The sequence below is a fragment of the Oncorhynchus gorbuscha genome, linkage group LG18 (assembly GCF_021184085.1).
Source record: "Oncorhynchus gorbuscha isolate QuinsamMale2020 ecotype Even-year linkage group LG18, OgorEven_v1.0, whole genome shotgun sequence".
Lineage (NCBI taxonomy): Eukaryota > Metazoa > Chordata > Actinopteri > Salmoniformes > Salmonidae > Oncorhynchus > Oncorhynchus gorbuscha.
Window position 1 is genome coordinate 18243814 of NC_060190.1, and position 24341 is coordinate 18268154.

At 42.6% G+C, this 24341-nt stretch overlaps 1 protein-coding gene across 2 annotated transcripts; it reads right to left on the minus strand.

The window, feature by feature from the left end:
* Nucleotides 1-1705: 1705 nt before the first annotated feature.
* On the minus strand, nucleotides 1706-23840 carry LOC124003478 (calcineurin subunit B type 1). 2 transcript variants are annotated; one of them, XM_046311760.1, is made up of 6 exons: nucleotides 23620-23840; nucleotides 16240-16279; nucleotides 4949-5125; nucleotides 4521-4580; nucleotides 4087-4271; nucleotides 1706-3811 (listed from the first exon to the last, which is right to left on the minus strand). In XM_046311760.1, exons 1-6 carry the CDS (start codon nucleotides 23620-23622, stop codon nucleotides 3764-3766), a joined length of 513 nt encoding a protein of 170 aa, XP_046167716.1. In that variant the 5' UTR covers nucleotides 23623-23840; the 3' UTR covers nucleotides 1706-3763. The 2 variants fall into 2 exon arrangements, with proteins under 2 accessions (XP_046167716.1, XP_046167715.1); XM_046311759.1 differs by lacking the exons at nucleotides 16240-16279; nucleotides 23620-23840 and adding an exon at nucleotides 5310-5526.
* Nucleotides 23841-24341: the final 501 nt, after the last annotated feature.

Below are 24341 nucleotides of genomic sequence, written 5' to 3' on the forward strand. Positions count from 1 at the left end.
TTTTGGACAGCTATACATTCTCTGTTGGGATGGAATTCCATCACACGATTCAAGAATGACAAGATACTTTTCTCAAAGGCCAAGAGATGTGTAGTTCCATTACGACCAACAATTTGTACTTCCCATTTAAATGATAATTGACCACCCCAACCCTGTCAAGCAACTCTCGCCAAACTTTCTATATTCTCCAAAGCCAACCTACACTTACTTTCTCTATTGCGCGACAGTTTGCTTCAGGTTGAGCTATAGGTTCTGGTCTAGAAGTTATGGTTTAGTCGTTCACACCTCAAAATAAATTGATTATGACATCTGTACAAATGAGGCAGATTTTCCCCCCATGCTAGCGTAGCTGTAGGATGTCTGGAGTTCATTCCAACTTATGATGTCCCTTTTCAGTAACCTGAGCTACTAAGTCTCCCAGAGGTTTTCCTTACAGTATAAAAGGTCCTCAAGATCGACCAGAGGTTCAAATCGAGTACGGGTTCCTTTCATGAGAATAAAGGTGCAACAGTTGGCGCTTCTTCCACAGGATCTATCCATGGCCAGATCAGTACTGCTGGGATTTACTAACAACTACGGTCTGTTTCGAATGTTCAATGAAAGCTTTTAGATGCAAAATGTTTAAACGTTCCAACAAACTTAACTGCATTTATGGTACCTTTTCTATGCCTTAATCATAGTATCAGGTACATTTTCCTCGTGTCCTTCATCTAAAATAACCATGCAATGGAATCGACTTCACATTTGTCCCCCAAAAAAACACTCGAGACCCGTTGAAATCAAGGGAAATTTACCCCCCACACACAAAAAAAGTATGAAATTACACATTGGTCGTCATTGTATTTGTGTAGGGTTCAGCCATTTGGCAAGATTATTTGGAGGGGCCAAAATTGCGTCTTTCATGTTGGGCTGTGTATAAATAAATCTGGAGACTCGCTGAAAGTTCAAAATCACAAACAGATGAGCAGGTTCCATGAGAATGGCGGTCTTTCGGAGGTCCATGTGTGGCTCGGCTGAGGAATACAAATGGGACTTTTAATTGGCAGCGACGGGCACAACCGGCCACATTCTGCATGAGCTCAATTTGGACTGTCCAGGAAACAGTGACGTATGAGAAGGGTAATCTATTTCACTGGTGAAATGTGTGTGAATGCACACATCCATGGGTATTTTTTGTTGTGTAAAATAAACGGTATCTTATTACAAATTGATGGTTTTCCAGTGGCCTGAAATCAAACCCAGCTTCCGAGACATTTTCTCGTTTTTTTTTATATACCAAACAGTAGGGTGCAGTACTTGCATGCAACATAAGGCAATGTGAATGGAAGATGCAACACTCAAGATGATGCCGCTTTAATCTTTCATTAGTAAGTCTAATTAAGGAATTTCGGCTCTTGTTTCAAGATATTAAGTGCGGGGCAAGCTTGTGATAGCCGTTCAGTAACTAATAAACACGACACGTCTTTTCGCCACCTAAAAACAAGGCCCGAGAGAAGGAACCATTGCGAGGAGAGAGGACACAGAAACTATTTTTGAGATTCACCCACACTCAATAGCAACGTTTTAGGTCTTATGCTGCCATCTAGTGGTCATTTTACAGTATAACAATAACACAAATGACCATCTGTGGATTCTGCATACGTTCTAACTGAAGCCCCATAATGCACACAGTACATGTATTGTCACACAATTCACAGCCTCTAACAACTTTCAAATCTTTTATTTCTCTTTTTCATATATGAAGTTTCAATGGTTCCCCACAGCAGATGCAGCATGCAGAGATGGATAAGAAGAAAAGTAAAACCTAAGACTGAAACCGTTTTTGCCTCCACCCTATACCACCCCATAATAAAACACACGCACACAGAGATCCCTTTCATCCAATAGTGGACATATTTAGCACAAACCTAAAAAAAAAAAAACTAAGGAGGGAGCACTAATACTACCGTGTGTATAACAAATATCTGTTTAAAAAAACAAAGAAAAAAACCCTACAAATTACAGAAAAAAATCTAACATCTTGAATGGTTTCTACCTGAAACGGAGCTGGTAGTCTACTCTGGGGCATAAGTGAAGCTTTGCTGGAATAGAAGTGACAGAAATATCCAAAAGATTATAGTTGTTTAGAATAACAGGTACATGTAGTGGAGTTACTTTTAGTCATTTCCATATTAATTCAACATTTACCAATCTTTTTTTTGGCAACATCCATATATATGTAATTTTCATTCATGTTATAATATATTAACATTAAGATTCATATGTAAACAGAGCTTTTCAAAAAAATGGATCTACATGCACAAGGAAAACAAGAGAGAGAGAGCCCTCCGTGTCATGCGAGCACATCACAAGACTTCGGGGCCTTTTAGGATCTGATAAGAACCATCGTCGTGCGGCACGCCGTCGAAGAAAACAGCGGCACGGGGTTGGCGGGCGCATGCGGCACAGGATCACGCACTTGATCACCCGCCCGTTGGTGCATTCAGTTGAGCAAAAAAAGCAGAGCCTCAAACTGAAATACGTTTAATTTCATAAAATGTATAGATACAAATAAAAACCTGTTCTGGCGTGTCCCTTATCTCTGTGTAAAAAAAACATTGGTAGCTTTGTCATAAAATGCCCGTGTTGGTTGCATCTTCAACAAAACTAAAAAAAAATGACATTGTCGAGAAGGCAAAATGTGTACGTTGAAATCAACGCCTCTCATAAGCCTAACCAACTTAACATCCCTCAATGTCCCAACTATAGCCTACTTACTGTAAGTTACCTCAGCTCTGCCTGTAGTTAAATGAAACATTTACCATATCACAAACATTTAAACCAAAAGCACTCATCTCTACTTCTATATGATAGTCTGTAACTTAACATGGCTGACGTTAAAGCAATAAATACAAAACACATTATTCTAACGGCCTGTGAGGCCATACCATCCAGAATGAAGACGTGCTTTTTGTTGGAATAAGAGACTACGGTGATTATTATTCGCATAACCAACCAGTGACTCAAAAAAGACTTGTCCTTGAAGTAGACCGTAAGCTTGTATGTGCATAAATGTAAATATTATTTCCTCTAACCCACTGCATCTTCAAAAGCAAGATGATCGATGTCCCTGACAATATAAACATGTATAGTGCACAAGCCCCCCCCCCCTTATTAAAAAAGCTGTCTTAAACCTAGCTGTTCAAAATATTTAGTGAAAGTAGAAGGAAAAGCATTAGCCTTGAAAATGTAAATCGGATTGTTTGAATCGTGCATTGGGCACATTGAAATAAGCAATTCCACCGAATTTCGATAGACGATATATATACCATTATATTCAACCGGTTTATAATATGTTCTGATTGGCACTTCATGCTCTATTTTTGTGTTGTGTTGAAATCAAGTACATCACAGTTAACTACACGCATCCCCCCCAAAAAGCCAAGACCAAAATAAATATGACAAAATCCCAACTGCCTCAAAATTAAAGAAAAAGAAACACACTAACCTTCCTCCACCAAACTGAAACACTCACTCAACGATAAAAATCTGTCCTTCAGGCTTTTAAAGTGCTACACCGGGTTATTGAGAGAATTCATGTTCAATAACACTTACAAATGGTTGGCTTCAGAAGGCTCGGGTTGGGGGAAAAAAAGGTGGCTTCACAGAGGAAAATACTTCCATTGAAAAATACACAGAGAGCGTTGCTGGATGACACCTCGAGCAGATCCTCAGAAATGGAGAAGAAAGCGAAAAGGTGTTTTGAGGGGGCCCGTGAGGTCAGTCACACGTCCACAACCATCTTTTTGTGTATGTCTAATCCTCCCACCACCTAATGGAAGACAGAGGGGCAAGAAACTGTCAGACGCCACAGACACCTTTGAATTTGAACAGAAGTGATATACTGCGATCATGGGAATATGATTGCAACATTTTAGAAAGTTCTGGAGTTTTTTTGTTGTTGGAGGATTCCCTCCCTGATTAATCCCTACTGGTTCCAGAAATCCTCCAAATGGGATTTCTCAAAAACTTGTGAACATTTTTATGGAAAGTTTAAAGGAAATTTGCAACCAAACCACAGAGTAAAACTTTGTTTCTTCGACTCACCGCACAAAACTCCTCGAAAGATATTCTCCCATCGCCGTCTTTGTCTGCGTTGATGATGGTTTTGTCAACAATCTGCTGGAGCTGGGTGTCCTTTAAGTTGTTTCCCACCATCATCTTGAGGACCTGGAAGAGTTCGCCATTGGATATGTAGCCGTCCTTGTCCATGTCATAGATCCTGAAGGCAACTATACGACAAGGGAAAGATGGAAGCTTGGGTCAGACTTTATTTGAATAGGTTTTCAAAATATGCACATTTCGAAGGTTTTTGAAGGAAGAACTTCTGAGAAAGGTGGATACATGTTCATACAGGCAATCAAATCACAAACATTTGCTTTATGAGCTCTGCATTGGTGTATCAAAGGTGGGTAATAATTTTTAAAAATGGAGGAAACTTCACAATGAAAGCAGTTGAGATTTGTTGGCATTATACTTACAGCGCAATTTCATCTCTTTATCACCTTTGACACTGAACTGGGAGACACCCTCAATGAATTCTGTCAAAACAATGTGAAGCCATTTTGAGTCAACCAACAATTCAAAAGGACCGTAACAAGGACATGAATACACAGTGGGTCCTTATTCCATTCACTCAGTTGTATAAGAGCTCGAGGGTGTTTGAAGAAAATGCACGACAAACTCTTTCACAACTTCTGATTTAAGTAGGTCAGCATAAAGTCATATTGCAGGCTAACACTTACTAGAAAAAAACCTTATACATTTAAGCATTTGGTTGATGATTTAATTTCAAGGTGAAACAGCACCTATCGTTATCCACAAGGATAGCCTACACAAAGACACCAGACAACAAAAGCTCTTTTGAAGTTATAATTTAAAAAGGTGAATAACCCCATATCAGTCTTACCTTTGAAGTCGACTTCCCCATTGCCATCTGTGTCAAATATATCGATGACTCGCTGTACAAGGGGATTCTGTTGGAGTTCCGGTAAGGACATAAACTCTTCCACGCTCAAGGAGCCAGAGTTATCTAGGTCGAGTTTCTTAAATCTCTTTCCCAGCCTCTTAATCTCATCAGCATCAACTGAAATAGAAAAGGAGAGAGCAAGAAGGGCAGAATTAAAAACAGTCCTATTCACATATAAGGGAACAAAACTTCCACAGCAGACTCCATTTTCTAGGGTAGCTACCACCACCACCACTGGGTTTCGGAAGAACACTTTCAGCACACGGGGAAAAGAACTCGACGGGCTGGCTCGGCCACTTACATCTGCTGTTATGGTCCTTTGCTGCCTTTAGAATCGATTCACCTGTCCCCGATTGATTCTTACCCGATTTCTTTCGAGCGCTGGCCATAGCATAGCCGTCCCAAGCTACCGCCCACCTAGTGTAGTTTGATACTGGTGGCCAACCTTGAGCTACAGTAGCAGCATACCTCTCGGATCCCCACTCTAAGCTCTTTCATTGTGTCATGTGACACCTCGTTAACACACTAATCACTGGACTGATATCCATTAATCGTAACGTGGACACAACAGCATGAGGTGGACTTAAGTGTGAGCTGTAATGAGGGCGGGACTTCACAGAATTAACCTTTCCCCCGGTGCTGCTCTGTGCACAATGCTTGATCCTGTTCTCTGTTTAGCGTTTAACCACCATATCATTTTTTAATGTTTAATTCTATATACACTACCGTTCAAAAGTTCGGGGTCACTTAGAAATGTCCTTGTTTTTGAAAGAAAAGCACATTTGTCTATTAACATAACATTTATCAGAAAAGCAGTGTAGACATTGTTAATGTAAATGACTATTGTAGCTGGAAATGGGTCATTTTTAATGAAATATCTACATAGGCGTACAGGGGCCCATTATCAGCAATCCTCACTCCTATGTTCCAATGGCACGTTGTGTTAGCTAATCCAAGTTGATCATTTTAAAAAGGCTAATTGATCATTAGAAAACCCTTTTGCAATTATGTTAGCACAGCTGAAAACTGTTGTACTGATTAAAGAAGCAATACAACTGACCTTCTTTAAACCAGTTAAGTATCAGCATTTGTGGGTTCGATTACAGGCTCAAAATGGCCAGGAACAAAGCACTTTCTTCAAAAACTCGTCACGTCAGTCTATTCCTTTTCTGTGGAATGAAGGCTATTCCATGCGAGAAATTGCCAAGAATCTGAAGATCTCGTACAACGCGGTGTACTACTCCCTTCACAGAACAGCGCAAACTGGCCCAAACCAGAATAGAAAGAGGAGTGGGAGGCCCCGGTGCACAACTGAGCAGGAGGACAAGTACATTAGAGTGTCTAGTCTGAGAAACACACACCTCACAAGTCCTCAACTGGCAGCTTCATTAAATAGTACCCGCAAAACACCCGTCTCAATGTCAACAGTGAAGAGGCGACTCCGGGATGCTGGACTTCCAGGCAGAGTTGCAAAGAAAAAGGCATATCTCAGACTGGCCAATAAAAAGAAAAGATTAAGATGGGCAAAAGAACAGACACTGGACAAAGGAATATTGGGAAAAAAGTGTTATGGACAGACAAATCTAAATTTGAGGTATTCTGATCCAAAAAAATGAAAAGATGCTTGATGCCATCTGTCAAGCATGGTGGAGGCAATGTGATGGTCTGGGGGTGCTTTGGTGATGGTAAAGTGGGAGATTTGTACAGGGTAGAAGGGATCTTGAAGTAGGAAGACTATCACTCCATTTTGCAACGCTATACACTGTGGACGGCGCTTAATTGGAGCCAATTTCCTCCTACGACAGGACAATGACCCAAAGCACAGCTCCAAACTATGCACAAACTATTTAGGGAAGAAGCAGTCTGCTGGTATGCCGTCTATAATGGAGTGGCCAGTCACCGGATCTCAACCTTGTTGAGCTGTTGTGGGAGCAGCTTGACCATATGGTACGTAGGAAGTGCCCATCAAGCCAATCCAATTTGTGGGAGGTGCTTCAGGAAGCATGGGGTGAAATCTCTTCAGATATCCTCAACAAATTGACAACTAGAGTGCCAAAGGTCTGCAAGACCATAATTGCAGCAAATGGAAGATTCTTTGAAGAAAGCAAAGTTTGAAGGACAATTATTATTTCAATTTTTAAAAAAAAATCATTATTTATAATCTTGTCAACATCCTGACTATATTTCCTACTCATTTTGCAACTCATTTAATGTATGTTTTCATGGAAAACAAGGACATTTCTAAGTGACCCCAAACTTTTGAACGGTAGTGTATATGATAAATGTTCCAGTAGTTTGTTAACATGATCAGCCTCGCACTAGTAGTAAATCACCTGCTGAGTCTCATTGTAAATAGCAAGCTATTTCTATCAGTCTTAGTGGCACAATTCATATCTACAGACACAGTCTTTTAGGTCAGCTTTATTTGACAGTTACAGACAATCCCAAGTTTCTCTCTGATCCGATATGGGTTGGGTTTGCTGAGCCGCTCCTCTGGGCACCTCAACATGCCAGTTGTGTCTTAGTCAGCAGCGTTGTACCATGATGACAGGCTTAACAAGTAGGAACCAACTGCTGCCATAACCGAGACCCACCACTAGATGTACCACAACAAGTGAGTGGGGTGTCACAAACTCCAGTAATACTATGGTGGCTGTGTGTGCGCTGCCAATACAGCACTACACTGAAAACTGATGCCCTTCTACATCTATATGTGAGCATTCCCTTGGGCATAGCATGGCTAAGTGGCCGGCCTTTATGAATGAACTGGCTTTTATGACATATACAGCTTAGTTTGCGGCCATTAGATATTTCCCAGTCACCCCGAATTCCTGTTGTAGGGTGAGACAACAATGTTAGCAGCACCTTACGATGTGGGCAGGGCATTGCTCAATAAAGACATAGGAGATTCCTCAGTGCCAGGGGGTGCTTCAGTTCCAAACGCTGATTTCAAGGTCAGCATTAATTCTAAAATGATAGACTCAAACAAAATGCTTAAATTCAACTCCGGCTAAAGAGAAGTAGAACATCTATTTTAAAACTATTGTCAATTTTGCTTGGTTCTTGGTTAATATTAATGCTTGCTTCCAGCTAGATGGATACATAAGCATTTTTCTTTTACAAACGCTAGAACCTGTTCAATTTAAACCACACTTGTTTTCGGACAAATAGCTTCATGGAGTACTAGGCTTCCCTAGACGGAAAATCTGGTGAAGTCAAATGGTAGAAAGTAGCAACAAATTTGTTGGAAACAGTGACGTCTCACTTGTCAAACCAATCAAATGCCTTGCTTGGGCGGAGCTCAAAAAAAAGATGCCCACTTATAAATTCTTCTTTTTTTTGTAGAGTGTTCATGCAGAGAAGTTGTAATGGCTTGTGTGTACAGAGCACACTTCTAGCAAAACATAATTCAGTTTCTTCTCTAGGGTTTCTTCCATTTTATGCAACGTTGCAAACTAGCATACGGAACAACTCTCTGCAAAATGTGTCCTGCCAAATTGGAAAACATAATACACGCAGTGCCTTTCTACAGGCATATGGGGGAGGGTTCTTGAAATCTAACATCCAATCAAATGTAGCCGCTTAATTAAGCGGCCCATTCTAGGCGTTTTGGATGGCTGTGAGACTACCAGGCAACAGGTGCTTAAGCATTGGTAATTTCATATCTCTACCCCAAGAACCGTATTCACTATATGGAAAATTAATTGAAGACAAATCAATATAAGCCAGAAAGTGATCCTTATGCACTCTTTTCCAGCCCCCAAAATCCCTTCTGTAGTAGTCCAACATGGAGACAATGAAGGATGCCATTGAAAATAATTTGGATATAGCCAGCCCATTTTTAGTTAAACTGATTTTTACTTATAACTTCAATTATTTCAGTGTTAATGATGGACTAACTCTTGTATTTAAGTTGCTAGACGAACTGAGAAAATATTTAAAATACCTCAATAGCCCCTCCCCTGACATAACCTCTTTAGCGGTTTAACACAAAAAATGCAGCTGCAGAGATACAGGCCCCAACAGCACTGCATTAATTCAATTACACGGGCACAACAGCATATACCAGACAGCGCCGGGTACCATTCTGTCCGTGTATACAATCCACGAGTGTAGCTCAAATAGATAAGAGGGAAAAAAGTATTTATAGCAGAGAGAAGAGAGAAACACCCCTCACTCCACACACAGCTAAACGGCTGGTGCTGCCCTCCCCTCGGGAAACCCCTAGCAACAAGGAAACCCAGCTAGCTAACATACAGAAGGGGGGAGGGTATTTTGAGGGCTGCAGTCAGACAGCCAGCTGGAGAGGCTTTCAACACAAACTGAGCTTCAGAAGGAGACGATGTGCTACATTCACATGGGTTTCATAATTCGGTTCACTGGGCCTCATCTCCCTCACAACCAATGACCACACCTACACAACAGCAAGGAAGCGAATGCGGAAGCCAGTGCAGTCAAGTGTGCGCTTGAGTGTGCGTCTTTGAGTCCTCATGAATCAAGCCCAGGTTATGATATTTTAGGAACAGGGTTACCTCTACAAATGGGTTTATCAATCATTTGTTATGTTAGTGTTACTAGCATTCAGGCAGGTGTCAAAATTTGGCCCCATAAGTCTAAATAGTCATTCTAGAAACCGGCTTGCTCTAGAGACCTGTAAACAAATAACGTCCCCCCTTAGATAGATATAACGGCTATGCAAGCTAGCCAACGAGCTAGTCAACATCACACCTATGAACCAAACACGCGTCTGAAAAGAGGCAGATAATGAGCCAGTAGCGGTGACTACGTTGCCATTTACGTGAAGGGGCTACGATAAGTGCCATCTCAATGGGCTGCCATCTCTCTTAATTCGCTGCTGCAGAAACACAACCCCTCCTACATGTGGGCCAGTCATGCTGCTGATCTGACTGAAAAAGCAGCACCCACTGGGGCGCATCAAAGCACTGCAGCTCTTCCAAACAGCCGAATAAATACTCTCAGCTCTCTCTCTGCAATGGCTATTCCCAACCGGAGGTACGTGCAATGCCGTTGGGGGTACGCCAAATAAAAATGTGATTCACATTTTCAAACAGTCCATTTAGATTTTCCAACGGGGCTAAACATTTGGGTGAGATTTTTTTTCTTCACAGAGTAGCCTCGGTTAAAATTTATTTTTGGCAGTGAAACATCTAGTGTTCAGCGAAATAACAACACAGGACCATATCACCTCCACCCTACCTGACACCCTAGACCCACTCCAATTTGCTTACCGCCCAAATAGGTCCACAGACGACGCAATCTCAACCACACTGCACACTGCCCTAACCCACCTGGACAAAAGGAATACCTATGTGAGAATGCTGTTCATCGACTACAGCTCGGCATTCAACACCATAGTACCCTCCAAGCTCGTCATCAAGTTCGAGACCCTGGGCGTCGACCCCGCCCTGTGCAACTGGGTACTGGACTTCCTGACGGGCCGCCCCCAGGTGGTGAGGGTAGGCAACAACATCTCCTCCCCGCTGATCCTCAACACGGGGGCCCCACAAGGGTGCGTTCTGAGCCCTCTCCTGTACTCCCTGTTCACCCACGACTGCGTGGTCACGCACGCCTCCAACTCAATCATCAAGTTTGCGGACGACACAACAGTGGTAGGCTTGATTACCAACAACGACGAGACGGCCTACAGGGAGGAGGTGAGGGCCCTCGGAGTGTGGTGTCAGGAAAATAACCTCACACTCAACGTCAACAAAACTAAGGAGATGATTGTGGACTTCAGGAAACAGCAGAGGGAACTCCCCCCTATCCACATTGATGGAACAGTAGTGGAGAGGGTAGCTAGTTTTAAGTTCCTCGGCATACACATCACAGACAAACTGAATTGGTCCACTCACACTGACAGCGTCGTGAAGAAGGCGCAGCAGCGCCTATTCAACCTCAGGAGGCTGAAGAAATTCGGCTTGTCACCAAAAGCACTCACAAACTTCTACAGATGCACAATCGAGAGCATCCTGGCGGGCTGTATCACCGCCTGGTACGGCAACTGCTCCGCCCTCAACCGTAAGGCTCTCCAGAGGGTAGTGAGGACTGCACAACGCATCACCGGGGGAAAACTATCTGCCCTCCAGGACACCTACACCACCCGTTGTTACAGGAAGGACATAAAGATCATCAAGGACATCAACCACCCGAACCACTGCCTGTTCACCCGGCTATCATCCAGAAGGCGAGGTCAGTACAGGTGCATCAAAGCTGGGACCGAGAGACTGAAAAACAGCTTCTATCTCAAGGCCATCAGACTGTTAAACAGCCACCACTAACATTGAGTGGCTGCTGCCAACACACTGTCATTGACACTGACCCAACTCCAGCCATTTTAATAATGGGAATTGATGGGAAATGTAAATATATCACTAGCCACTTTAAACAATGCTACCTTATATAATGTTACTTACCCTACATTATTCATCTCATATGCATATGTATATACTGTACTCTACATCATCGACTGCATCCTTATGTAATACATGTATCACTAGCCACTTTAACTATGCCACTTTGTTTACTTTGTCTACACACTCATCTCATATGTATATACTGTACTCGATACCATCTACTGTACATATTCCTTATCCCCTTACACTGTGTATAAGACAGTAGTTTTGGAATTGTTAGTTAGATTACTTGTTGGTTATCACTGCATTGTCGGAACTAGAAGCACAAGCATTTTGCTACACTCACATTAACATCTGCTAACCATGTGTATGTGACAAATAAAATTTGATTTGATTTGACAGTGTCAAATACAGGTAGCCTAGTCAAATAATTAACACCCAATCACATTAATCGTTACTCTCTCAGGGAATTCCACTAACGGTCATTATGTAGCCAAACATAGCTGCAGCTCATTCAGTTTGCTCGAAAATGGATGTTTATTGATGGTTAAATAAGTAAGGCCCGCGTCCATAGACACATACCAGCTCTACTGGTAGTACTGCTACTACCAGCAGTACTACACCTGCACCTGTCGACGACAAGTTGTTCTGCTTCCACAAGCACATCCAATGTTAGCATCAGTAATTCTACATTTGTTGCTAGCCCAGTTAGCATGAACACTGACAGTTGTGAATCTGATGCAGCCGAAGAGCTACAGTCCCCTTACCCGGCAAAACACCCAACAACAGACAGGGACGTTGGACCATCGAAGAGGGGCAAATATGATGAGAACTACATTGATTTGGGGTTCACTTATATTGGGAGTAGTGCCTTTTCTCAGCCACGGTGCGTTATATGTGCAAAAGTACTATCTCACAACTCGATGAAACCTTCACTCTTGCGTAGATATTTAGAAACGAAACATGCCAGTTTGAAAAATAAGCCACAGGAGTTTTTTTGAGCGAGAATTAAGACGACTTTTGAGTAGTAAGACATGTATAAAAGATACCATTAAGAAGGAGCTAGAAGCGTCTTATATGGTGAGCAACTGAGTGACTAGGACAGGCAAGCCCCATACTATTGTGGAGGACTTAATTCTTCCTGCATGCCGCGGATATGGCTGGGACAATGTTGGGGGTAAAAGGCAAAAAAAAAACGAGACAATGCCTTCATCAAACAACACTGTTTCACGACACACCAGTGACATGGCAGAATATGCTTTGTAACAATTACTGCTTCGCATACAAGCCAGTGAATTCTATGCTTACAGCTGGATGAGACAACAGGCGTGGCACAGCTCCTGGTATATCTCCCTTATGTTTATGGGGGGGGGGGGGTCAATTAAGGAAGACATCCTCTTCTGCAAACCACTGGGAACCAGAACAACATGAGGATATTTTTAAAGCACTGGACAGCTTTGTGACATCAAATGGACTTTTGTGACCAAGATGTGTTGGTATCTGTACTGATGGCGCAAAAAGCCATGACAGGGAGACCTAGTGGAGTGGTAATGCGCGTGCAAGCAGTTGCTCCCAACGCCAAGGGAATGCCTGAAAGCTTGAAAATACATTTTGTACACTACAGTGAAAATGGTTAACTTTGTTAAAGCAAGGCCCCTGAACTCTTCTGCGTTATGCAATGATATGGGCAGCGAACATTTAACGCTTTTACAACATACAGAAGTGCACTGGTTATCAAGGGCAAAGTATTGACACTATTTTTAAATTGAGAGACGAGCTTAGTTTTTACTGACCATCATTTAGTCATCACTGACCGCTTGCATGATGATGAGTTTCTCACACGACTAGCTCGAGGGATGTTTTTTCTCACTTGAAAGATCTGAATCTAGGATTACAGGGACTCTCCACAACTATATTCAATGTGCGGGACAAAAATTGAGGCTATGGAGGTCTTTCCATCATGGTATGATTTTTTGTGTGCAAACGAACTCAAGCTTACGGACAATGTCAAATGTGATACAGCAAAGCACCTGAGTGAGCTGGGTGTGTAATTACACAGGGACTTTCCCGAAACGGACGACACAAACAACTGGATTTGTTATCCCTTTCATGCCCTGCCTCCAGTCCACTTACCGATATCTGAACAAGAGAGCCTCATCAAAATTGCATCAAGCGGTTCTGTGAAAATTTAATTTAAATCAGAAGCCACTGCCAGATTTCTGGATAGGGTTGCGCTCAGAGTATCCTGCATTGGCAAATCGAGCTGTTAAGACACTGATGCCATTTTCAACCACGTACCTCTATGAGAGTGGATTCTCAGCCCTCACTAGCATGAAAGCTAAACAGGCCACAGACTGTGTGGAAAATGATTTAAGACAGACTCTCCAATACAACCCAACATTGCAGAGTTATGTGCATCGTTTCAAGCACACCCTTCTCATTCACAATTTTTTGATTTAAAAAATAAGGTTTTATACGTAAGATGGCTAAATAAATAGCCAAATGTATTATTATTATTATTATTTGTGCCCTGGTCATATAAGAGCTCTTTGTCACTTCCCACGAGACGGGTTGTGACAAAAATTCACACTCATTCTTATGTTTAATAAATGTATCATATAAATGTAGTATAAATGTAGTGTACATATAAATGTAGTGTGTATCATATAAATGTAGTATAAATGTAGTGTACATATAAATGTAGTGTGTGTGTGGCAGGCTTACAATGATGACAAAAATAACATTTGAGATTGTACGGACCCTGGTGCTAGTGGGGGTGTGCAGCTGGAGGTTGAATGTTTGAAGCACAGGTACGGGACTATAAAACGTTTGAGAACCACTGCTCTACAATATATGGGAAGTTAGTTTATTATCTAAATTGAGGTTACAAATCAGCACATCAAGACAAACTATCTCGTTGTATATACATCATGTTTTTGTGATTGGATGGTGCCTGTGTGAATATGTGTACAAAAAACAAGTAAATACAACCCGTCTACTATATAGATGCAGACACTCAGTTTGATGAAGAACAGATCATGAATTGCTCCAAAGAACAGGGTGGCCATCTGTGTATATGCATGCATATTTGTGTGTGTGTGTGTGTGTGTGTGTGTGTGTGTGTGTGTGTGTGTGTGTGTGTGTGTGTGTGTGTGTGTGTGTGTGTGTGTGTGTGTACCCATGCTGCCCCACCATGCTTGACACAATACAATATACTTCAAAGGTCTGATTGAGGTGCTGAATGACCTGAGCAGGTCAGTTGTTGAACAGTGGGTACTACTACAGAAAAATAGTCTGCAACTCAATTGAAGGTGTTAAGCAGGGAGTCACTGTGTTGTTTTCTTGAAGCAAAAAAAAAAACAGTCTATGCAGGGCAAGTGGAGTTTTGTCCTCTAAGCCACAGCTTCAGCCTTGCACAGGGAGTCACCTAACCCTCCGAGTAGAAGCTTCCCCATATCCAACCTTCACCATTCGGGATAAAAGACTGAACTGACCAGCATTCTAGGGGTCCACTAATGAACGCCCTGACTAGGGATCTGGGTGAGCTACCAGTGTTTAGACCCTGCCAGTTCGGAGCGCACAGCTGATTTAAGGCTGTGCGCTTTCTTGACATGGTGAACAGCTGCCCACACCCTGCTCCCAGAAGGGAGGGAGGAAGAGACTCCCCAAAATACCCCACTGTGGGGTAGTCCATCGGCTGGCTGAGGTTTGAGACACCTGTCGAAGTCTCTTGTTTTTGATTGTCCTGCAGGTGCGCAACCCAGACGTGACTCTGTAAACACAGGTGCGTTTTGATGATGGCAGTTGTTTCAGCTGGTCCATAAGCCCAAGCCGTTTGAGAAAATGTCCAACTGAGGCCAGCATTAAAGTGGCAAGTCTTTATGAAGTGGGACCCCTAAATCAACTCCAGAAAGTTTGTCTACTTGCACTCTACATTATAGTCAGGTCTCTCAAAATGACTGAAAACCGAGCATTTGGCATTTGCTTTTCCAGTCAAACACATTCTGTAAAAGACTGGGCAGGGAGAAACAGAGAGGGAGATTGTTTTGGGTTTCAAGGCAAGTAAAGTAAAAAGTGCCATCGTAAATCACCTAGCGTAACAGCTCGTTAGGGAGGTGCAGAGGTGGCCCCCCTGCGCCCTTTTCCCACCCCCCAGAACACACTCGACACCGGCCAACATTGACGCCCGAGCTCCGGCACTGCACGCCACAATCCTCCACAGGAGGGAGTTCCTGAAAAAGACCCTGAAAGTTCAGTCCTGAAACTCTAATTAGCCCCCTTTCCTCTTGAGGGGTGGGGGTGGATTGATGAGGGTGGAGGGATGGCGCAGCAGAGCGACAAACCAATTAAAAATGGAATATTACTCAGACTAAAAATAAATAAGGCTCTCCCACCAGCCCTGAAACTGACCTTTATGGGGGGGGGGGGGGGCATTTTTAGCCGTGGCAGCAAAGTGTTCACGCCTTCCAGCAGCGTCTGAGACTGGGTCACACGGTGAAGGGCTGAGGCCTGAAGAATGCAGTATAGCGTGTGGTGATGTATATTATTGGTCTGCTCAATGTTGGCTGTCATATTGATTCCCCCAGCCAGACCAGTGTCCCAGACTTATGTGAACTGCAACGCCTATGGTAGATTGTGGCCTTTGAGTTGACTGGGCGGTCACTCTTTAAACCCAGAGACAATGCAATCCCATAGCCTAAACTTTTTGACATCAAAATTGTTACCGGTTAATGTATTTACATTCATTTTTATGTATTTACATGCAGAAGTGAAGATTAAACTCCAGTCATTTATGAACATTACATACAGGGCAGACCACAGCTGATATCGTTGCCAGCGATAATCTCAAAAACTTACAGTGTGTACACATCTCCAAGGGATAACTTGCTTCGTTTCCCTAGAAAGAAAAGAGGAAAAAATTGTTGTTGAGTGGTGACAATCTCATGTAAAGACACGATTGTATACTACCATCTCAACATTGACACATGAAAGTGATGACGTGCTAATATGTTGATGTGAGCTTGGTACATTTAATAGGGAAACAAAAAGAACAGACTGGTACGATATCCTGCTACCTGCCCCTAAAACGGCAGGTAGATTTGAAACCCGTTCTCGGTCCAGCCCACTCTAGGCATTCTGTTTATCCCTAAGAAGTGGCATTCTCCATTATGCATGAGAACAACAGAATGAACTGGATTCCACCAGAACTGAAAATTAGGGCAATCTATTGCCTTTGCCTTACCGCATCTCTGTGGGACAGAAAGGAATTGAAAAAGGCTGAGAGGAAGGCTTTGACTTCCTCATTAGATAAAGACTTGGGCCTTGACTGAACATCTAGCCAAAAGGGGGCTTGGACTATACTAAATGCCTCGAAATGACTATCCATTTAAATCCAAGTTAAAACATTTTATGTCCTGAATATCTTAGCGCACTGCTGTGGCTCAGTTGGTAAGAAGCATTAGCAACGCAAGGGTCATGGGTTCAGTTCCTGCTCGGGTCACATACAGTGCAGTGGAAGTATTCAGAACCCTTGACCTTTTCCACATTTTGTGGAAAATATTCTGAAATTCAATCTACACACAATACCCCATAATGACAAAGCAAAAACAGGTTTAGACATTTGCAAATGTACCTTATTTACATATGTATTCGGACCCTTTGCTATGAGACTCGAAATTGAGCTCAGGTGCCTCCTCTTTCCATTGATCATCCTTTAGATGTTTCTACAACTTGGAGTCCACATATGGTAAATTCAATTGATTGTTTCTATCCAAATCATGTCCACACACACCTGTCTACGTATATAAGGTCCCACAATTGACAGTGCATGTCAGAGCGAAAACCAAGCCGTGAGGTTGAAGGAATTGTCCGTAGTGCTCAGAGACAGGATTGTGCTGAGGCACTGATCTGGGGAAGGGTACCAAAACATGTCCGCAGCATTGAAGGTCCAAAAAAACACTCTGGCCTCCATCATTCTTAAATGGAAGAAGTTTGAAACAACCAAGACTCTTCCCAGAGCTGACTGCTCGGCCAAACTGAGCAATCGGGAGAAAAGGGACTTGGTCAGGGAGGCAACCAAGAACCTGATGGTCAATCTGACAGAGCTCTAGAGTTCCTCTGTGGAGATTGGAGAACCTTCCAGAAATCAAATCAAACTTATTTGTCACATAAACATGGTTAGCAATGTTAATGCGTGTGTAGCGAAATGCTTGTCCTTCTATTTCCGACAATGCGGTAATAACCAACGAGTAATCTAACCTAACAATTCCAAATCTACTACCTTATACACTCAAATCTAAAGGGTACATAAAGATATATGAATAAGTGATGGTACAGAACGGCATAGGCAAGATGGTATAGAGTACAGTATATACATATGAGATGAGTAATGTAGGGTATGTAAACAAAGTGGCATAGTTTAAAAAGAAGGACAACCATCTCTGCAGCACTCCACCAATCAGGCATTTATGGTAGAGTGGCCAGACTCCTCAGTAAAAGGCACATGACAGCCCGCTTGGAGTTTGCCAAAAGCACCTAAAGAACTTGCAGACCATGAGAAACATGATTCCCTGGTCTGATGATTGAACTATTTGGCCTGAATGCCAAGCGTCACGTCTGGAGGAAACCTGCCACGATCCCTGTGGTGGTGGCAGCATCATGCTGTAGAGATATTTTTCAGCAGCAGGGACTGGGAGACTAGTCAGGACCAAGGGAAAGATAAATGGTGTAATGTACAGAGAGATCCTTGATGAAGTCCTGAGCGCTCTGGAGCAGGTTCTCAGACTTGGGTCGAAGGTTCACTTTCCAATAGGACAACGACCCTAAGCACACAGCCAAGACAATGCAGAAGTGGCTTTGGGACAAGACTCTGAATGTCAATGAGTGACCCGGCTAGAACCCGGACTTGAACCCGATCGAACATCTGTGGAGAGACCTGAAAATAGCTGAGCAGCGACGCTACCCATCGAACCTGACAGAGCTTGAGAGGATCTGCAGAGAAAAAATGGGAGAAACTCCAAATACAGGTGTACCAAGCGTGTAGCATCATACCTAAGAAGACGAGGCTGTAATCGCTGCCAAAGATGCTTCAACAAAGTACTGAGTAAAGGGACTGAATACTTATGTAAATGTGATATCAGTTTATTTAATACATTTGCAAACATTTCTACAAACCTGTTTCTGCTTTGTCATTATGGGGTATGGTGTGTAGATTGATGAGGAAAAAACAAACAATTTGATCAATTTTAGAACAAGGCTCTAATGTAACAAAATGTGAAAAAAGCCAAGGAGTCTGAATAATGTCCAAATGCACTATATACTAAAGATCTATGTACAGTAAGTTGCTTTGGATAGAAGTGTCTGCCGAATGTTATACTGGCTAGCGAGGCTTCATTGTGTAAATCCACACATCAACCAGAATGCGCTGATGATGACTCTTTTGCAAATCTGAATTAGGATTTCAAGCTGAAATGTATTTTCTCTGTGATGAATACAAAAACAGCAAAAAGTAGGATACCTGTTTCGACTTGCTGCCGACCACAAAGCCCGTCATAACAAGACTGATCATTGACAACCAGAAAGACGTGGCCATGAGTCTTTCCATCTAGCTAAGCTTGGGATACAATACAAACAAAAATATGGCATGCATATAGGCTCCATATCCCACCATTTGAAGTCATAAAAGGAAATATCAAGAAAAGCATCATTCAATTTGTTTCAAGACCAGGATTTTCTTATTAGGCTCGAACGTCCAGTGCGCGTGACTAGTCACTACGACTGGTCACTACGACTGGTCACTACGACACGTCACTACGACTGGTCACTACGACTGGTCACTACGACACGTCACTACGTCACGTCACTAAGACTAGACACTACGACACGTCACTACGACTGGTCACTACGACTGGTCACTACGACTGGTCACGACTGGTCACTACGACTGGTCACTACGACACGACGACGTCACTACGACACGTCACTACGACACGTCACTACGACACGTCACTACGACTGGTCACTACGACACGTCACTACGACACGTCACTACGACTAGACACTACGACACGTCACTACGACACGTCACTACGACACGTCACTACGACTGGTCACTACGACTGGTCACTACGACTGGTCACTACGACTGGTCACTACGACTGGTCACTACGACTGGTCACTACGACACGTCACTACGACACGTCACTACGACACGTCACTACGACACGTCACTACGACACGTCACTACGACACGTCACTACGACTGGTCACTACGACACGTCACTACGACTAGACACTACGACACGTCACTACGACACGTCACTACGACACGTCACTACGACACGTCACTACGACACGTCACTACGACACGTCACTACGACACGTCACTACGACACGTCACTACGACACGTCACTACGACACGTCACTACGACACGTCACTTTTGGTTTGGCGAATAGAAAAATAGAATTTCACATTTTCTTAATTTTACACCGTCTAACCTCAACTCCAAGAGGTCCATACTCAGTGTTTTCAAATCACTGGCACAGTAGTGTTGATGCTGCAATAGTACTGTGCCTCTGACTTCAGGTCACACAGAGCATTAAATTAAACTGGATTGAGGGGTTTAGGATTACACCACTTACTTGGTGTAAGGTCATGTCTGTGTAGTGGGAGTTGTAGAGTTGTAGAAGTAAAGCTAGTTTTGTAGTTATAACATTGCAAAATTTTGGGAGGGCAGATGGGTGGGATTTAGTGTGTGTAATTACACTCTACTGTGTAATTTGTACCACAAACATAAAAAGAACAATGATCTTGTTACTTCCTTTTCAACATCCTTCCCTTCGGGCAACTCATATGTCAACAATCATTCTAAATAAAACAATTCTAGGCCTATTCAACATTGTTACCAGTTAGCACTCACATTACTACAACTGGGTTTGGAAAGTGAGGGGTATTTTCTTCCAAAACCATCCCCTTTGTTTTATCTAAAACATCTGTATTAAGGGTTAAGAAAAGGCAAGCCAGTCTCCTGATACGCATTGTATTGAAAAACTGTCAGTGTATATGGTAGTAGGCTACACATTTTGCTTGTGAGCAACATGACAGCATTATCTGTCAAGCTCAAAGAACTTCATACATTTTATGAAAATATATTGCAGCGATAGCCTAATACACTTGACTTCAGCACTTTTCACTGAGATCCTGCTTACAATAGGAATGTGGTTTCAAAGAGATGGATTGTACACTCAAGCTATCTACCAATTGAATCCATTAAAACCAAATCAGCGTCATCCCGAGTCCTGGCTGCCTACAGCGACAGCCTGTGAGTATACAGTACAATGAACAAAAATATAAAATGCAACATGCAACCATTTCAACGATTTTACTGAGTGACAGTTCATAGTAACAAAATTAGTCAATTGAAATAAATGCATTAGTTACTAATCTATGGATTTCACATAATGGGAATACAGATATGCATCTGTTGGTCACAGATACCATAAAAAATAAAAGTAGGGGTGTGGTTTCCAGTTACTGAAAACCAGTCAGTATCTGGTTTGATCGTCATTTGCCTCATGGAGCGTGACACATCTACTTCACATAGAGTTGATCAGGCTGTTGATTGTGGCCTGTGGGATGTTGTCCCACTCCTCTTTAATGGCTGTGCCAAGTTGCTGGATATTGGCGAGAACTAGAACACTGTCGTACGTGTCAATCCAGAGCATTCCAAACATGTTGAATGGGTGACATGTCTGGTGAATATGCAGGCCATGGAAAAACTGGGACATTTTTCAGCTTCCAGGAATTGTGTACAGATCCTTGTGACATGGGGCCGTGCATTATCATGATGAAACATGAGGTGATGACGGCGGATGAATGGCACGACAATGGGCCTCAGGGATCTCGTCACGTTATCTCTGTGCATTCAAATTGCAATCAATAAAATGCAATTGTGTTTGCAGTCCGTAGCTTACGCCTGCCCATACCCCCACCGCCGACATAGGGCCCTCTGTTCACATCAACAAACCGCTCACCCACACAACACTATACACGCTGTCTGCCATTTGCCCGGTACAGTTGAAACCGGGATTCATCCGTGAAGAATACACTTCTCCAGCGTGCCAGTGCCATTTGAAGTTGAGCATTTGCCAACTGACGTTGGTTACGACGCCGAACTACGGTCAGGTCAAGACCCTGGTGAGGACATCGAGCAAGCAGATGAGTTTCCCTGAGACGGTTTCTGACGGTTTCATTTATCACTCCAGTGTTAATCTGCAAAATTGTATTATTCGCCTACCTCATGCCTTTTGCACACATTGTATATAGACTGGCCATTTTTTTTCCTACTGTGTTATTGACTCGTTAATTGTTTACTCCATGTGTAACTCTGTGTTGTCTGTTCACACTGCTATGCTTTATTTTGGCCAGGTCGCAGTTGCAAATGAGAACTTGTTCTCAACTAGCCTACCTGGTTAAATAAAGGTGAAATAAAAATAATAAAAAATAAAAGGTTTATGCAGAGATTCTTCGGTTGTGCAAACCCACAGTTTTATCAACTGTCCGGTGGCCAGTCTCAGACGTTCCCGCAGGTGAAGAATCTGGACATGGAGGTCCTAGGCTGGCGTGGTTACAGATGGTTGTGAGGTCGGTTGGACGTACTGTCAATTTCTCTAAAACGACGTTGGAGGTGGCTTATAGTAGAGAAATTAACATTAAATTATCTGGCAACAGCTATGGTGGCCATTCCCGCAGTCAGCATGCCAATTGCACGCTCCCTCAAAACTTAAGACATCTGCCGCATCGTGCTGTGTAACAAAACAAAACATTTTAGAGTGGCCTTTTATTGTCCCCAACACAAGGTGCACCTGTGTAAAGACTGTGCTGTTTAATCAGCTTCATGATATACCACACCTGTCAGGTGGATGGATTATCTTCCCAAAGTAGAAATGCTCACTAACAGGGATGTAAACACATTTGCACACAACATTTGAGAGAAATACATTTTTTGGTAAATTTGGGGGTTGTTTTATTTCAGCTCATGAAACATGGGACCAACACTTTACATGTTGCATTTATATTTGTTAGAAGCAATTATTCAGATCCTATATGGTATTTGTGGTTGATGCATTTGTGTTTTTCCTGAAACCGCTATGCATACTTGGTCTGAGCTAAACACAGGTGCTTCAAAAAGGCCGGTATGCATGCTTAATAATCAAGTGGCCTACAAACCCCCCATACATGGGCTATGCAAGTGCAAATTAAGGTAGGCCTATGACTGTTGGAAATTGGGAGGAACAGGAAATGGTAATAGGTCAGTGAACTACAAGATATCAATATTGTTTATTGGAACTCAATGCAAATGTATATGACTGAGGTAGTACTGAAACTGTATCTGGTCTCCTGCCATGCATGTCATTTTAAAGCCATTTCTTCAGATCCCTGTACCAGGACTGGTAAAAATACAATTCAAATATTGTAACGAGAGGTAATATAGAACATGTAAGATAAGGTGGATCTTTGGGAAGCAATTGCTTCATCCTGTTAACGTAGTTTAACATTTATAAAGTGACTTACTAACGATAACGGTCCTGTTCTTTAAAACATTTCCATGAGGAGTTAGCTAGCTGTATTGATTGGGGACCACCTTGACATACGGTGCAGCTCTCTTAAGTGACAACCAGGAAAAGTGCCCATTTGCTGTGTCTATGTTGTAACTAGTGCTCGTCCAGCCTAGTTGGACCTACGTTATAAAGTGGAATATTGCCGATACAAAGTGACAAGCGCATCTAATGTATGCGCAAATGGAAGGCGTGACAGTCTATCGATATTGTTAATGTTGCCTGCTCGCGGGTTCGGAAGAAACGATACATTTACATTGTTTCACGTTTCCCCCTCGAGCTCGCGCCATTATTCATGTGCCTATAGCTTAGCTAACTGGCTAGGTGGTTGGTTTAGCTACTTGTCACACATTTGAGAAGTCTCAATATAGCTTTTCAGAACACACCAGAATGCGATAAATCACCAAAACAACGTTGGCCACATTGTCATATCTGTAAAAATGAAATTGTGCGTGCAAAAAATGTAACGCGACAAAACGCTTTCAAGCTCATTTGGTCGGAAGAATAGTACGTAGTGCATGCGAGATGTAGGATAGGCTTGAGAGCTATGCATGCGTATGGTGTAAGATTTTGTACACATTTGGTTCAACACGAGAATAGCAAGCTATAGTTTTCCTTACCATTCTGTCGGTTGGGTGTCTTCACCTGGTGAGCAAAGGAAACTATTTGAAAGACGACGTTGCACAATCAATTAAGACTATGTATCAGGGAAATATTTCTAGTTGTAATAAATATAGACCAGCTTGACTTGCTCTCGCCTTTTCTCTTTACGGATGACGGATTCACTGCAGTAGCTACGGTGGAACCGCAGAGGAGGTTGTGTTGGTGTAGAGAGCGAGCGAGGTTGAAAGGCGAATAGGGGGAGGTGCGACTATACAGTACATCCGGGTACTCTGTCTTTTTCTTTTAATGTATGTATGCCAACCATGTATTGTGACATTCATATAAAATTGTAGCCTATCCATCAATACAATTTTTAAGCTATGAGTTTAATGATTTTCGACGTAGGCCTATGTCCTCATCCAGTTTCTAAGCGTAGACCGATACAGTAATGTTTAAATATGTGGAAAAATCGACCAATGAATATGAATGCCTCACCTACGGACTTGCCCATAAAGATGTTCGGTTGTAAGATTGACTATTGCAGCTCTCTCTTTCACAGGCATGAATAGCCACACTGTACTAGATTTAAAAGATGAGGCCTAATTATTCTAACGGATTGGAATAGGATGTGCAAGTGGGCATGTGAATAAGGGAGCTTACACTGCTAATGAGGACAAGGATGCAACGGCACAACTGTAGTCTATTAGCAGGCTTCTGAAATGAGAAATGGATCGTAAAC

Excerpts from the sequence above, each read along its gene's own strand:
- LOC124003478 (XM_046311759.1), bottom strand. The coding sequence starts at position 5,397 with ATGGCCAGCGCTCGAAAGAAATCGGGTAAGAATCAATCGGGGACAGGT. Across the intron at positions 5,126-5,309 it reads AAAGGACCATAACAGCAGAT|TTGATGCTGATGAGATTAAG; the intron begins GTAAGTGGCCGA and ends TTTCTATTTCAG. Across the intron at positions 4,581-4,948 it reads TGGGGAAGTCGACTTCAAAG|AATTCATTGAGGGTGTCTCC; the intron begins GTAAGACTGATA and ends TTGTTTTGACAG.